At 42.9% G+C, this 16075-nt stretch overlaps 1 protein-coding gene across 1 annotated transcript in view; it reads right to left on the reverse strand.

Annotated features, from left to right (window-relative positions):
* FAT3 (FAT atypical cadherin 3) overlaps positions 1 to 16075 on the reverse strand; it is a 779036-nt gene that overhangs the window by 129098 nt on the left and 633863 nt on the right. The window contains exons 9-10 of the mRNA XM_006897182.1: positions 6167 to 10240; positions 132 to 328 (exon numbers count right to left, since the gene is read on the reverse strand). Coding sequence (XP_006897244.1) covers positions 132 to 328; positions 6167 to 10240 — 4271 coding nt within the window. The remainder of the gene's footprint in view (positions 1 to 131; positions 329 to 6166; positions 10241 to 16075) is intronic.

Genomic DNA, 16075 nt, shown 5'->3' on the forward strand with positions numbered 1-16075 from the left:
TCTCTACTAGTTTGAGGTCTATAAACTTTCATTCTAGATTCCATCTCTTCCCTTCTTTCCTCCATTTGAAACTCACTAGCCATAATTTCAAGGAAGCAGAGGCAACGATGAAGACAGACCCCAAATCTCACCTGATCACACACAGGGCTATTGTCGTTCACATCACTGACAGTCACTTCTACCATGGCCTGTGTGACAAAGAGCCCATCGGTGGCAGTGATGTTGAGAAAGTAAATGTCTTGTTCTTCTCTGTCTAGAGGTCTCTTCACATACACCTTCCACTCATTCTGCACCAGGCCCAGTGAAAATCGTCCTCGGGGATTCCCTCCTATAGCAGAAAAGAAAGGGGGCTTTTGAAAATGTGCAATGAAAGGCCTTGATCTAACAGCTAAAGGACGAGTCCTGTGTGGGGTCATCCAGGAGCCCCTAAACTTGCAGCATTTACATTCCTTTGATTCTCATGCACAAAGGATACTATTCATATGCTTGGCTTGTGTGGAAAGTAAAGTAGTTAACTTCCGAAGATACTAAACTCCTCTTAGGGAAGGAAGCATGAGACAATCTCTTGTTGAGTTCCCCTTAAGAACAATCAAGTTCAAACTGTGAACAATCAATCCTGTTCTCAGGATGATACAATTGTCTTTCCACTTAGTCTCAAGAGAGGATGTAATACACCATAGCTCTTGTTACCAAGACAGTTTCATTAGCTGTTGATTATGCAATCAAGACGAGGCAGGCAGTTGTATTAAGGAACCCTTTAATGAAGGCTTTCTCAAACAGTGGAGGCCCGCTTGCAGGGATGGGAGTTTGGAGAAGAGAAGTTTACATCCTGGAGGAAGACCCATTAGTATGAAATAGCCCTAATGAAGGGTCATTTAAAGAGCAGTTCAAAGATAAGCACTGCAATTAGATTAAATTTACCAGAGCAAAGCTGGTGAAAGTGGAAGAAAAGTGGAAGAGATGAGGCAGGCCAGCTCTTTATGATGCTGAAACACAGGCAGTGATCTCATCAATATTACTTTCCTACTTCATTAAACGATGCAGAAACAAAAGCTGCTTGGTGAAGAAGAGGGAGAAAAGGAAAACTGCCTTGACCTTCTAATTCCTAACAGGAAAATATCATTATTTTCTGAGAATAAAACATTTTCTGAATACAATGTTATACTCTGAAGAGGGAGGAAGACAGGACAAGGCTATTGGCGAAAAGCCAGGCATCAAACATGCTCATGACCATTTTATTTGTGTGGGCAGTCAACAGGTGTTTATTGCCTGCTCTGGACCAGGCACTGTACTTGGGGGAAAAGCTCATCAAAACAAAACAAAAACAAAAACAAACAAAATCCCTGCTTTTGTGGTAGAGCTCACATTTTAGAGTGGGTGATAGACAGTAAACATAATTAAAGAAAACATACTGTGTTGCGGGTTCATTGAATAAGTGACTCCTATTACCTTCTTGATAATAAATCCTAAAAAAATCTATACAGCAAAAATGGTGGTTCTACCAGAGGATGAGTAGTGATAAACTTTTCTCATTCTCCTGGAGTTCAGATTTCTGGGTCCATGGAGTTGGGGGTGACCCACCTAAGTTACTTGCCTATAGGTGTCCCTTTGAACTGTGATGGTTTAATGTATCGGTTTCCCTGGAGTCACTGTCAGTTCAAACAGTAGTTCAGGAAGTTGCACTGCAGGGACTGTCTACCTAGATATTGGGTTCTTTTGGAGAAATATCTGCATATAGCTGGGAGCAGGATCTCCAGGGTCTGACAAGTATCATATCCTTAATGATACTTTTCCCCTTTGGTTTAAAACAGACTGACTCTGAAACCCTGCAGGTATCATGATTCTGTCTCATGAAGAACCAGCATAAAAGGAGTTTACATGACCTTCAGGAGGCGACCCTGCCCAGATCCGTCTGTATAATCCGTCTGTATAACCCATTCTCACTGTTTCCTCTGCAGATTTATTTCTCTGTTCCTTTTGGTTTGATTCTGCCTGATTTGAGACATATCTATTCACAATCAACCTATTCTGTTACTAATTCTCAGTGATTCTCTGTGCATTTAGGCTTTTAACTGGGGGAAGAAAGGCAAAGAGTGGGGTGGGGTGTGGGTCAGTCCAAGTGACTGCTGCTTACTGTTGCAAACAATTGAGTTGATATTTTACTGTGGTTGACTTACAACTGGACTCTACAAAGTGGAATGTGGTTTCAGGATTGGAGGAGGAGTCATCAACAACCTGTGCTATTCAGATGACCCAACCTTGCTTGGTGAGAGTGAGGAGGACATGAAATGCTTGCTGCAAAAGATCAATGCCTTCGACATGGATTACATCACAATATCAAGAAGACAAAAATCTTTACCGCTGGACCAAGAGGCAGCTTCATGATGGAGAAAAGACTGAAGTTATCAATGATTTCATCTTACTTGGATACATAATCACAAGCATTAGTACTAGCACTCAAGGAATCAAAAGAAGTGTTACACTGGGAAGGTCTGTTATCAGGGACCTCTCCAAAATACTAAGAAGAAATGATGTCAGTTTTAAATTCTATGAATGATACATCTTATTCAGGCCATGGTCTTTTTCAATCACTTTGCATATACCTGAAGGCTGGACAATGAATATGATGACAGAAGAACTGATGTCTTTAAGATGTAGTGTTGGATAAGAGCACTGACTGTTCCATAGATTGCCTAAAGAACAAACAGATATGTTTTGGAAACGGTGCAGCCAGCATACTCTTTGGAGGCACATGTACTTTGGAACATTTTATTAGAAGGCGCTATTTTTTTTTGGAAAGGAACATCATGCTTGGAAAGCTGGAGGATCAACAAAGGCAAGGAAGACCCTCAATGAGATGAATTGACATGGTGACTGCAGCAATGGGCTCAAGTCTGTCAGAGTTGATGAAGATGGAACAGGAAAGGTTCAGATCTGTTATTCAGAGGGTCACGATGGGTTGTACTCCACTTGACGGCATCTAACTACAATCACATGCCAGAGAAGTCTGTCCCCTAGAATTTCCTAGGCTGTCATCCTTATAGGAGGGGATTTTTTGGTCTTTCTCCCATGATGTTACTAGTGGATTTGGACAACCTTTTTGTAAGTAACTAAGCATATAACCATTGCTTTACCAAGACTCATTCACCATGGTATAAACAGAAGCATACTGAGCTTCAGTAGAGAAAAGGTGAAAACTGCACATTTCTGTATGTCAACAGTTCTCAACCAGGGGCCACTTTAGCCCCAGGGAACACACGGTAAACTCTGCAGATGTTATTGTTACATTGATGGGAATAAGTGAGCGGGTGAGTGAGTGGGGGTCTGGGGCTGGAGTGATGATGAAGGTGTTACTGTAATCAAACAGGGATACTGCTAAACATCCTACTATTCACAGAGCAGCCCTTCCACAACAAAGGACAATTTGGCCCCAAATGCCAGTGGTGTCGAGGTTGAGAAATGTGCGCTGGTGAGGCACAGGGTTCTCCCTGGGATATCACTTTTCCCCACCACTGGCGAGGATTCAATTATGCTTTAGTTGAATATTATTTCAGCATGCACAAATTTAACCTCTCTATTAAATGCTTTCAGTGCAAGCCCACACAGTTCTTTTGTTAAATAAAATGATTAATGGCCCTTTGTTCATCTGAGGCAGCCCAGCCAAGTTATGTTACATCAGGAGCAAAAGTTAAATCTAATTAAAATCAGTTGGTGGTTGGCACTGCTAATAGTAACAGTAGCTAAGATACTCTGTACTCATTACTTTGGTAAAGTTGATTAGATGGTCCCTTTAAATCATTCACTGGGCAGTCAAAGACTCTGTATAAACAATTAGGGATAAGTATTTAATAATTCTTCCTAATATAAAAAAGTATCCCTTAGAATGCCTAAGAAGCTTCTTCTCAGAAACGAAATGGAAATAAATCAAAATGATGTCTTAGTGTCACTCTCTTCCCTTGCCACTGTCCCTCGTGGCTTTACTGCTGAAATAGACAATTTAACCACAAAAGCCTGAAACTATCAAAGTACAAAATTTAAGGGAAAGATTTAAATATAAAGTACAATAAACAAACCAACAGTTCCATAAAGAAAAGTGTCAAGAATAACACCTGAAAGAAGAGTCTAAATCCTAGGCAGAGAGACACGGATGCTCCACGGTAGAGCTTATTCTGCAGTGATTAATTAACTTTTCCACTAACGCACTTAAACAGATTCTGTGTCCTAAGGGCATTCTAATTAATTCATTTTTCACTCTAAATAATGGAGTTTTTCTAAAGGGAAGCCACCTGACTACAAGTATTGATGGAGTCTTTAAAAACTTTTGGCACTTGGCTTATGTTCTGCCTTTGAATGTCATAACATCAAAATATTGGCTTTAAACCCCCCAAATGGTTTCTAGGAATCTGAGCCCACACACTGCTAACCTTCTCCTTTTGATAGTTTAAGGCCAGCTGCCTCTGGGAAACTGCCCTGATCAGCAACACACCTTCTTCTGTCAGTCACGAAATCCTTGGTCTCTTAGAGAAATAGTGACATTTGGGGGAGGGGGGATTTTCTACTCTTGGTGGTCAAATTTGTATATTTTGGTAACTGCTACTTATTATTTGGAAAGATAAAGGATACATTTAAACAAAAGAAAAAGTTATTATCAGAAAATACACCCCTTGATATGGGGTTATGACTTAAGATTTATCAGCAAAAGGTCAAACTGTGCTTTCTAATTTGTATACATGCTGCTTGTGCACAAGTGTGTTTTATTATCGGGGAGAATTTGTAAGTGAAGTTAATTGGGATCTTATAGTTTTGTTTTCTCACTATTAGAAAAGGTAGGAAGAAAGGAATATTGTTAAAATTGTATCTCCCCACCACAGTTAAAGCTGTGCATCCACTATGGAATACAGCTGGATGCTTCTGAAAGAATGTACAGCAAAGAATCCCCTTGTCACCCAGCAACTCTGCTCCAAGACGTGTTAGCGAAAGAACTGGGAGCAGTGACTCCAGCAGCTATTGTGCACCAGTGCTTGCTGATACCTGTGACACCATCCAAAAGGTGGGGCTACCTTAATGTCCCTCAGATCGAGGAATAAGCAAAATTGGGCACAAACAAATAACAGAATATCCAAACTCAAAACCTTTGCTGCTGAGTTGGAGCTGAAGCATAACTGACGGCCCCTTGGGTTTTTGGTGGTTGTAATTATCATGGGAGGGCATTGTTCCTCTTTCTCTGAATGACTCCCTGGTTATGCAAACCACCAGAGAGGCGCTGACTTTGCGTTGGCAATGCACCTCTCCATGGGCTAAGCTACCAGAGGTAATTCAGTTACAAAGAGGAACAGAGTCCTGATACACACCACTGCATGTTGTTATTATCTACTGTCAAGTCAGAATCGACCCATCGTTAATTCCATAGTAAGTTTTCAGAGGAGGCAAACTGCACAGGAGGAGACTGCTTATCTTTCTCCCATGGAGCAGTGAGTGGATTCAAACTGCATGCCTTTCGCTTGGCAGCACAGCTCCTTACCACTAGGCCACCAGCGCTCCCTTACCACCTCAGAGACTTTGAAAACATGCTAAGAGAAATAAGCCAGGCACCAAAGGCCAAATAGTTCATAATCCCACTTATATAAAATATTCAAAATAAATAAATCCATTGAGAGAAAAATTAGTGGTTACTAGGCCAAGTCACCTTTCCCCCTCAGATTTGAGCCTGCAAAGAGGCAAGGCCTTTGGTTAGCAACCCAGCCCCCTGTGAGCTATAGTTGACTTGATGGTACCCAGCAATAAGGAATATGGAGACGGGGAGTTAAATATAATCACCCCATTTTAAAAATCAAAAAGGGTATAATCTTCATTAATTCAACTGAGAGAGTTTCTGAACTCTTTAAAAGTGGTAAAAAAATGTGTACTTGTAAGGTAAAAATCTGGGTTATCTCAGAGAGGCAAACCAATGGACATCAAGTTCAAGTTGTTATCAACTTAGAGAACAACATTTTAAAAACTTGAAAACTAACTTGGAAAATAAGCAGTCAACACATTTCCTGAGATGTTTCTTTTCTCTTGCTTCCTCTCATCTTTCTTTGCTCCTACACCCCCAATCTGCCATCTTCTCCCCCCCGCCCCCGGAAAACTGAGTGCCCAGTCAAAACTACAGAAGCTGGGGACCTACCTGTGATGTGGTAGCTCACTTGGCGGTTAATATCAGAAGTATCTCTGTCCCACGTGCTCAGGACTGCAACCACTTCGCCTGGTGGGTCACTCTCCTTCACATTCCCTCTGTACACCTCATGTGCAAAGACTGGAGCATTGTCATTTATATCTGTCACCCTGACAGACACGACTGCCGTGGAAGAGAGCGAGAAGGCTTCTCCAAGGTCGGAGGCCACAACAGAGAAGGTGAATGTGGGGTCTGTCTCATGATCCAGGTCCTTCAAGGTGCTGATCCAGCCTGTGTTGCTGTCAATGCCAAAAGCTTCCATTATCTTCTCGGGCTGGGAATCTGAGTGGAGGGAGTAAGTGACCTGCCCGTTGGCCCCCCAGTCCATGTCAAGCGCTTTCACTTGGGTGACTTTGGTGCCCATAGGCATCCCTTCCATTATGATTGTCTCATAGGTGGACGTTTCAAACACTGGCTTGTTGTCATTCAGATCCAAGACCTTGATGTCCACATCCACGGTGAACACAATGTCCACCTTGTCCAGCGGTATAGTGGCGGCTACTTTAAAGTGGAAAGCGGGGCTGATCTCGTGATCCAGGCGCTTGTCAAGCTTGAGGGTGCCCGTCTCCTGCTCTATGACGAAGACCCCTCCTTTGTTGTTTTCTGGCCGCTCCCCATTCACCGTGCTGAACCGGACACTCTGCGTGGGCAAGATCCTCAGCGTGTCCACGGTGCTCCCAATGGCCGTGTCCTCAGCCACAGTGAAGGAGTACTGAGGCTGGGTGAATGTTGGCAAGAATGTTTCAGGTGGCAACACGTGGATATACACGGGGATGAGGGAGTGCTTCACAGGGATGCCGCCGTCCACTGCTTTCACGAAGAACGACAACACTGTATTTCTCAGCAGGTTAAAATTGCCCTTGGTGACCATCCAGCCATTGTCAGGATCGATTTCCAGGAGGTCAGCCACGGAGACAGAGGCCTCGCTATACAGGGAGTAAGTAATCCTTGAATTGGCTCCATCATCCGGATCCACGGCTTGAACTTGAGTGACCAGGTGACCTCTTCCGACATCCGCCCTGACACTGGCTCTGTACTCCACAGTCATGAACTGGGGGGCATTGTCATTTTCATCGACCACAATCACCCTCACGGTACAGAAAGTGGTCCTCCCACCACCATCCAGGGCCCTCAGGAAAATGCTGATGTCGCCTTCCGAAGGATTTTCCCTGTCTAGCCTTTCCGTTGTGATGACCTGCCCGTTGCTGTCTATGAGGAACCGGTCCTTGGCAAAGTCATTGATGATGGCATAGCTGATCTGCCCGTAGGTCCCTGGGTCTCCGTCAGTAGCTCGGACATGGATGACCTTTGTCCCAGCAGGTGCATTCTCCCGAACCTCAGCTACGTAGGTGCTTTGGGAGAAGGCAGGGCTGTACAGATTAGCTCCAAGCACCCTGATGTGGACCTGGGCCGTGCTAGTGAACAGCCCATCCGAGACCGACACGTTCAGACTGTACAGAGGCTCCATCCGCTGCTTCCGGTGGTTGGACAGGGTGATGACTCCACTCTTGCTGTCCATCAGGAAGCTCGTCCTGTCATTCCCAGACAAAATGCTGTATTCCAGCCGGTCAGCATCAGAGCTGTCAGCATCCGAGGCTTGTACACAAGTTACAAAGTGGCCTCGAGGGGCTAGCTCACTCACATAGGACTCATAAATGAGTTGGTTAAACACAGGAGGGTTATCGTTTACATCTGAGATGTAGATATGGACCAAGACCTCACTGCTCAGTGATGGGAAGCCATTATCTGTTGCCCTGACTTTCAAGGTGCAGTATTGAACTAACTCATGGTCCAGCAGGCGAGCTGTCAGGATTAAGCCACTGGCGCTATCTATGTGAAAATAATCTGTGCTGTTATAAGTATCCTGAACAATCTGATAATGGACCATCTTATTATTTTCTGAGTCTGCATCGGTGGACACAACTTGTAAAACTGGGGTCCCGATGAGTGATGCCTCTGATAAGGTTGTATTGTATGTGGATTGATCAAAAATAGGGGGGTTATCATTTACATCATTAACTAACAGGTCAACAGTGACTTCAGCCCTGGCGCCTGTAAGGGCATCGCTGGCTCTCACTGTTAACTTGTACACAGGTGTAATTTCATAATCCAGAGCACTCACCACTTTCAGGACCCCAGTGTCAAAGTCAACATTAAATTGTTTATAAGGATCCCCATCAATAATGATATATATGATCCCTTGACCTTCTGGACTGGTGGCATTGATGCTTAGAATGGGTGTGTCCATTCTGATGTCTTCATTGACGGATGCAGTATAAAATGGTTTATCAAACACAGGCATTGCTTTGTTGACAATGGTAATGGGAAGTTCCACAGATGCAGACAAAGACGGTTTCCCACCATCTCTGGCTAGGATGGTGACTGCATACTCGATGTTAGACAGGTCGGAGTTGAATGCTTCCTTTAAAATAACATGCCCTGAATCAGGATTAATTTCAAAGTGGCCATAGTCATCCTGTAAGACGTAGGTCACTTCTCCATTTGCACCTTTATCTTTGTCAATGGCTGTCACCTGGTAAATCAGAGTCCCAGGTTCAGCATCAACTTGTACAGCAGCATAGTAAGGGAGGCCCACGAAGACTGGAGAATTGTCATTTATGTCCTCGATGTTAACCTTGACCGTCACCCTCGCCACACGCAGGTGGTCGAGCTCACGGCTAGCTTCCACCACCAGCTCATACAGCTCTTGCTCTTCGCGGTCAAAGGGGACTCCAGTGGTCTGAATGACCCCTGAGGTAGACTTTATCTTGAATTTATTTCCTGGGTTTAAGATGCTATATTTTAAGGGCTCATTAAGGCGATTACCGACAGCATTGACGATAGCAACTTTGGTTATGTTTGTGCTGTTCTCTGAGATTGAAGTAGAGTAAACACTTTGTGTAAAGTGAAGACCACTATCCATGGCTTCCTTAACCATAATGGTGATCATGGCGGTGCTGTAGAACTTTCCATCAGATACGGTTACGATCAGCGTGTAGTGATCTTTGGAGAGGTTGTTGTTTTTAATAGTGAGCACACCACTGCTGGAGTCAATTAAAAAATTATCCCAGCCGCCTTCCTTAAGGCTATAGGTCAGTTCAGGGGGCACTTCTGAGTCAGGATCCCTTGCGCTAACTTTCAGAACTTCCACTCCAACATAGGTAGGCAGAAGCAAGACTGTCTCAAACACAGCTTGTGTGAACACAGGTGGGTTATCATTCACATCTGTCACCTCGATGGTCACTTCCACAGGACTCTCTGCAGTCAGCTGGGGGTTCCCACTGTCTCTCACATGCACATGGAAATGGAAATGGGCTATGGTTTCATGGTCCAAGTTGGCAATTGTTCTAATGGCCCCAGTGCTGGAGTCCACAGTGAAGAACTTCTTGGCTGTGGATTCCACGATCTGATACACAAGCAGTGCATTCCGGTTACTGTCAGCATCGATGGCTCGGATAACAAGTGGGCTGTTATCTGCACTCCTGACAATGCTATTGACTGGGGCTGCCTCACTTAGGCTGCCTGAGTATTGAGAAAAGAGAAACACAGGGGCGTTATCATTTTCATCAACAATCTGAATATTGACTGTGGCATTGGAAGCCATCCCTGCCATGTTAGTGGCCTGAATAATGAGCTGATAAGAGGAAGTACGTTCATAGTCCAGTGCTCGCCGAGTGGTGATTACCCCAGAATATGGATTGATGGTAAATATTCCATCAATGTTTCCATCTTTGACTTCATAAATGAGGGTAGATTGGCTGATGGCAGAGATGAGAATGACTGACGTTCCAATATCAACATTTTCATTTACTTCTGCTTGGTAGTCTTTGTGTGTGAACTTGGGGAGAGAATTATCAGACATGGTGACAGAAATGCGCACGATGGCAGTGGCAGACATTGGTGGGGACCCTTGGTCTGTGACTTTGACTGACAGGACAAACTGACTCATTGTCGTCATGTCTGGTTCCTTAGAGACAGTGATGATGCCCAGGACTGGTTCAATCTTAAACGTGTTCCCAGTGTTCCCTAAAATGCAGAAATTGGGAAAACAGGTTACAAATGATTCATCAAGATTTTCCCCCTAAAATTAACTCTTCAAAAATATAAAGGAATTAATTGCATGAATTCAAATGCATTCTGAAATAACACAAGAGACAACAAGGGATGTTAAAAAAACAAGTGAAATTACTTTTGAAGTCCATGGGTGATGCAAATAATTAAGTGCTCAACCACTAGCCAAAAGGTTGGCTGTTTGAATCCATGCAGAGGTGTCTTGACAGACAGATCTGGGGATCTGCTTCTGGAAGCCCAATAACACACTATTCGTTCTGTACACACGGCGTCATCATGGGTCAGAATCTACTGGATAGCAACCAAGAACAACAACAACAACTTTATAACTCAGCTTAAAAACAGCAACAAAAATCGGTACTACCTCAACACAGCATTGTGAATATTCAAATGAGAAGCTAAGAATATGTTGGTGGTGTTGTTATGTACCGTCAAGTAGGAGCCTACTCATAGTTGACCCTCCAGTAGCTAGTGTGAGGCTCTAAATTGGATGGGATGTGATTTACCATCTTTTTCCCCAAGAGCAGCTGGTGGATTCACATTACCTTAACCATTAAGCAAGCAGACCACTAAGAATGTGCTGTTGTCATTGTTGTTGTCAGGTGCTGTCTGGCTTAGTATGACGCATAATGACCCTATGAATAGATCTGAGCCCTGTCCTGTTCTAGGCTGCAGAGGAGAAGCCAGCTAGGGCCCTTCCTGACACAGCTGCACTGGGCTTTCAGGCTTCAGACAGGGCCAGAGAGAGTTGTCCTGGGCCGTGATATTTATATGCACGACTGTTCCTATGGTTTGATGTTAGAGATATGACATTTATCTGCCAGTGTGCTGAATTGGAGTATTTGCATGCTGTTACTTTACCCTACAGTTTAAGTGCATACATGCTTATTTGTTTAGTGCTGGCTCTTATCAGTACAGTACTTGACTGTCAGTTGCTTAACTGGGGCAACTTATGGGATGCTGTGAAGTTGGAAGTATGTCACCCATGTTTCCAACGTTAACAGGATAACCCATGGTAGCCAGGTTTCAACAGATTTCCCAGATGAAGGCAAACTAGGAAGCATGATTGGCCATCCACTTCTGAAATAATGGGCCTTCAAAAGCCCTATGAACAACAGAGGAAGAATGTGTAGAACTTCCTTATTTTCAGCCTCATGAGAGTAAGACCAGATTGAGTTGACTTTTCTATTAAGAACAGTGGTATAAAGGTATTCTTAATGAAGCCAGTGCCTTTGTGTTCTATGTGAAGATAAAGAAAGTGTAGGAATAGTTGTAGACTGCTAGAATGTAATTATTTGGCTTCAGATTATCTCAAAGCAAATTGTGCTACATGGAATCAATACTGTTTCGCTCTGTTAAAATGTAGAACATCCAAAACATTATTTTGGTGATGGTGGTTTGGCTTAAGCAAACTCTTTTAAAGTAACCATTTGCTTTGTTAAGTTGTGAGAATTTCTTCTACCTACTTTTCTACCCTTACCTACTGTTCTAGCTTTATCACAAGTCCTCAAAACACAGTCACAGACACACACAGACACAAACACAGTCACAGACACACACAGACACAAACACAGTCACAGACACACAAAGAAATACAATTAGACATAAAAAGTTATAGGGCAGTTGCTCCAAATGGTAGCCATTCTACTGATTAAGCAATTAGGGAAGCAGGGAGCTACTGATGATCTGAACCAGCACTGAAGCCAAAAATGTCAAGACACTGCCCTTCTGAATTAGTAACTGGGACCTCAAACCCCTTTTCATATCTAGAATGGGAACAGCTATGACCCTTGATACTGAAGAGCTTTAGAATTTTGTCTTGAAGCCGTCAGTAGTTTTGAATCTGAGATTGTTGCACATGATTTAAGAGATTAAAAAAGAAGGACAACAGAACTTGAAGAATGTTGACAAGGTAGACGGTAACATAGTGTACAAAACAGTGAGGAGAGCAAGGGAAAAGGACTAGACAAGTTGGTTTTTGTTTCTTTCATAAGGATTTTGTCATTCCTACATGAATACACATTCCTCTGTGCCTGGAGTCTAAATAAAGGGTGTGGGGGGGGAGGAGTGTTGGTTATTTCACTATATCTATATTTTTCTTTCTTTTTAAAGTACTCTACTATAGCAGAGATAGATAATTTAAATGTCAAGATCATTAAATCAGCTTTCAGAATTTAGAGGACAGTCATATAATGTGTCCATTAAAATACATAGGAAAATACAGCTGCATCTTCTTACCATATACTTAGTAAATAAGTTTTCATTCCTAAAAGGCATGTTCAAATAAAATGTATTTCAATAAGCCATTAGTTTACTTTTAAAGGAGAATACATCCAATAAAGAGGTGAATTTTATTTCTGTCCTAAAAAGTATATATCTAACAAAGATGTCTTTGATATCAGAGATTTTGTGGTGTTTTTGTTTTTGTTCTTGGGTTTTGTTTGGTTTTTTTCTTTACTTGAATACTTGGCTCCACAGTCAACATTCTTGGTACCAGCAGCCAGGAAATCAAGAGACAAATTCCCCTGGGAAAGTCAGTGTCAGGGGCCTCTCCAAAGTACTGAAGAGCAAAGACGTCAGGCTGGAGACCAAGGTATGCCTGATCCAGGCTATAGTCTTCACAGCTATGTGCTGTGCATTGGAGAGCTGGAAAATGACTAGGGATTGTAGAAAGAGAATTGATGCCTTTGAGCTGTGGTGCTGGATAAGAGTGTTGAATATACCATGGACTGCTAGGAGAACAAGCAGGTTTATCCAGGAGAGGGTGAAGCCAGGTTGCTCCTTGGAGTCAAGGATTCTGAAGCTTCGTCTGACATATTTTGGGCATGTTGCAAGGAGGGACCAGTCCTCGGAGAAGGATGTTATGCTTGGGAGGATGGAGGGACAGTGCAGGAGAGGAAGACCCTCAATGAGATGGATCGATTCAGTGATTGGTGTGGCAGGAGTAGAGGTGTCAGAGACAGCCAGTTTGGCACAAAATAGAGCAGGATTTAGGGTTCTTGTACATAGTGCCACCATGAGTCTAAAGTTATTCAACAGTACATAACAACAACAACAACAACAACAAAAACAACAACAACAACAAAAACAACAACAACTTAAATATGGCCACCGTTGTGACCACAACACCAAGAAGCTCAATGATCTCAGGAGCAATTTAGAATTTTCCTTTAAAAACAAATATATGACTCTAACATTTGATTCACAGGTGCTCATAAAGAGGCAAGTATTGTTTCCCATTGACATCTCAAAGGGAGACAGTGAGAGTGGAGACTTGGCTCCTTCGGCGGTGGTACCAGCGTGCACCTGTTCAATGAGGAACACCAACAAAGCTGGGTTTCTCTGTGTGCACAATTCTTTGTTGAATGATCATGTCCCATTATAGTGTTTCCAGGTGAAGTCCTTTAGTATATTCCTTTATACCCACTAAGGTAGGTATGACAAGGACAAGGAAGGGAGGTAAACTTCATCTTGAGTAAACAAAACCCCAGAGACCGTGCAGTCAAGTTGGTTATGACTTATAACGACCCTTCATTGAATTTCTCATATTGTAAATCTTTATGGGAGGGCACTACCCATTGTTCCTCCACGACAAGTAGATTAAAACCCCAACCTCTCAGTTAACAGCACAACACGAAACCACTGTGCCAACAGGGCTTCCCTCATGTCCCTGTCAGTGATTTTCCTGTTACACCCCTGGGGGATGCTTACTCATACATCAGGGCCACCTACTTTCCTTTCTGAACTATACTGTGAAGCAAGCAATAAGACATTTCCCTAGAATTTACTTACTGCTTATTCCCTTCTATGGAACGCTGGTAGTGTTGTGGACAAAATTATTTGGCTGCAGACTAAAAGATGGGTGGTTTGAACCCAACAGCCACTCCATAGGAGAAAGATGCAATAGTCTATTTCCGTAAAGATTCATGGCCTTGGGAACCTTATGGGGAGTTCTGCAGGATTGTTATGAATTGGTATCGACTTGATGGCGATAGGTTTTTACTTCCTGCTACTCAACTGAACAGCACTTAACAACAACAACTCCACTGAATCCTTGAGAATGAATCTCTGGTTTCTTAAAATCTATGGCTGCTGGTAGCCTTTGGGCAGCTGTGCAAATGCTGTGCCTGCCTCTCTTACTCATCCTGCCTACACAGCACAGTGCCTGGCACAAAAAAAGGGCTCAATAAATGTCTGCTGAATGACTGACAAGAATTCTCTAGCCATATTCCCATCTCCTCAACTTTTAGTCCTGCTTTCTCATGAGCTGCCCCATCTGAGAGCTACGCATCAAGTACCACAAACATAAAATCTAAATGAAATATAAGACCTGAAGCTCTGCACTCAAATTCTTCCTTGGGTCATCAGGCCAAGATAAAAAAGTTGTAGTAGTTATTTTAGAAGCCAGGCAAGGGGCAGAAGATTTATGGTTTACCAATAAACAAAGTCAAATCTTGCTTATCTGAGGTTTGTGAGAGAACTTAAATAAAATAAAATGTGCACTCCACACACCGACTTGTCCTTTGCTTCAAAGTGCAGGGGCTCTGGGAATCTGCTTCTGGAAGGATCATCATCCAGGAAGAAACTGTCTTGGCTTCTGCTCAATCTATGACTAGTGGAGGTCTGTCTGTCCATGATGATATGAGATTTATGGTGCATACTCTAATTGCCCCCAGCTTCTTACACATGCAATCATAGCTCACTTCTGAGATACCAATCATTTCTGTGGTTTTGAGACGTTCCAATTTTCTGTATGAAAGATGTTTTAAGGAAATAACTTTTCTTCCTAGTTTGAGTCCATTATAAAAAAAAAAATAACAAAAGAAATAGACTGAAAAGAAATAGCAAGCGAAAAGAAACGGGCTGAGTTCCTTCTCGATGCACAGCAGTGTGCTTGAGTCCTTGGAGGTTAAAAGATGAATGAGTCAGTCCTTTCTGCTGGATGCTAAGTTATATTTCTCTGTGAGAGCTTCCAAATTGGTTTAGAAATCATCTGGCCATCTAAGAGGTGTACAAGTAATAGTTCCAGTGATAAATATGAAACGTTGGTAGACACATGGACAAATGTTTCGAATCAGAAAGGTGAAAGTAAAGCCCTATATCTAAACAATTACAGTGACATGAAACAATGTATAGGAATGAATGAATATGGGAAAGAAAGAAGAAGAACCAAGCAGAAGGGGTAGTGTAGGGACATACGAAGAGTTGTCCATAGAGATGAAATTTCTGTGATGTTCAATACCCATTTCCTCCTCTAATTTATAGAGTAAAACGAGCAAGGATTATATAATTATATGTTGTTGTTATTTGATGTCGTTGAGTCGTAGACGACTCAGTGTGACCCTACGAACGAACGGCCTGAGAACTGTTGGTACACAGAGTTTCCGGAGGCAAGCCATTTCGGAAGTGGATGCCGCTCCTGCTTCCAGGCTTGTTTTAGTTGGGAAGCTCCAGCCAACACTGTCCACCATGGGTACCCATTACCACGATTGGCACATCACTGTCACAGTCTTTAGCATCACAGCAACCACGAGTTACCTCTGTACAGCAACACACGGACCAGTGTGTGTGTGTGTGGTGGGGGGGGATCATGTGATAACCAAGGGATACAAACTAGAATCTCTAAGGATGTTTGGTCAGGTTTGGGGTGGAAAGGAAATGATTCCATAGAAACCTGGAAAATAAATAGGTGAATTAGTTTGGGGCACCTGGTTGTTGCTGTTAGGCGCCTAGCATAGCCTCTGGTGGAATGTGGGTGCTTAATGTGGGAAATTCTTTCAGATTATCAAT

The sequence above is a fragment of the Elephantulus edwardii genome, unplaced genomic scaffold (genome assembly GCF_000299155.1).
Source record: "Elephantulus edwardii isolate Elephantulus edwardi_28Jun2011 unplaced genomic scaffold, EleEdw1.0 scaffold00203, whole genome shotgun sequence".
Lineage (NCBI taxonomy): Eukaryota > Metazoa > Chordata > Mammalia > Macroscelidea > Macroscelididae > Elephantulus > Elephantulus edwardii.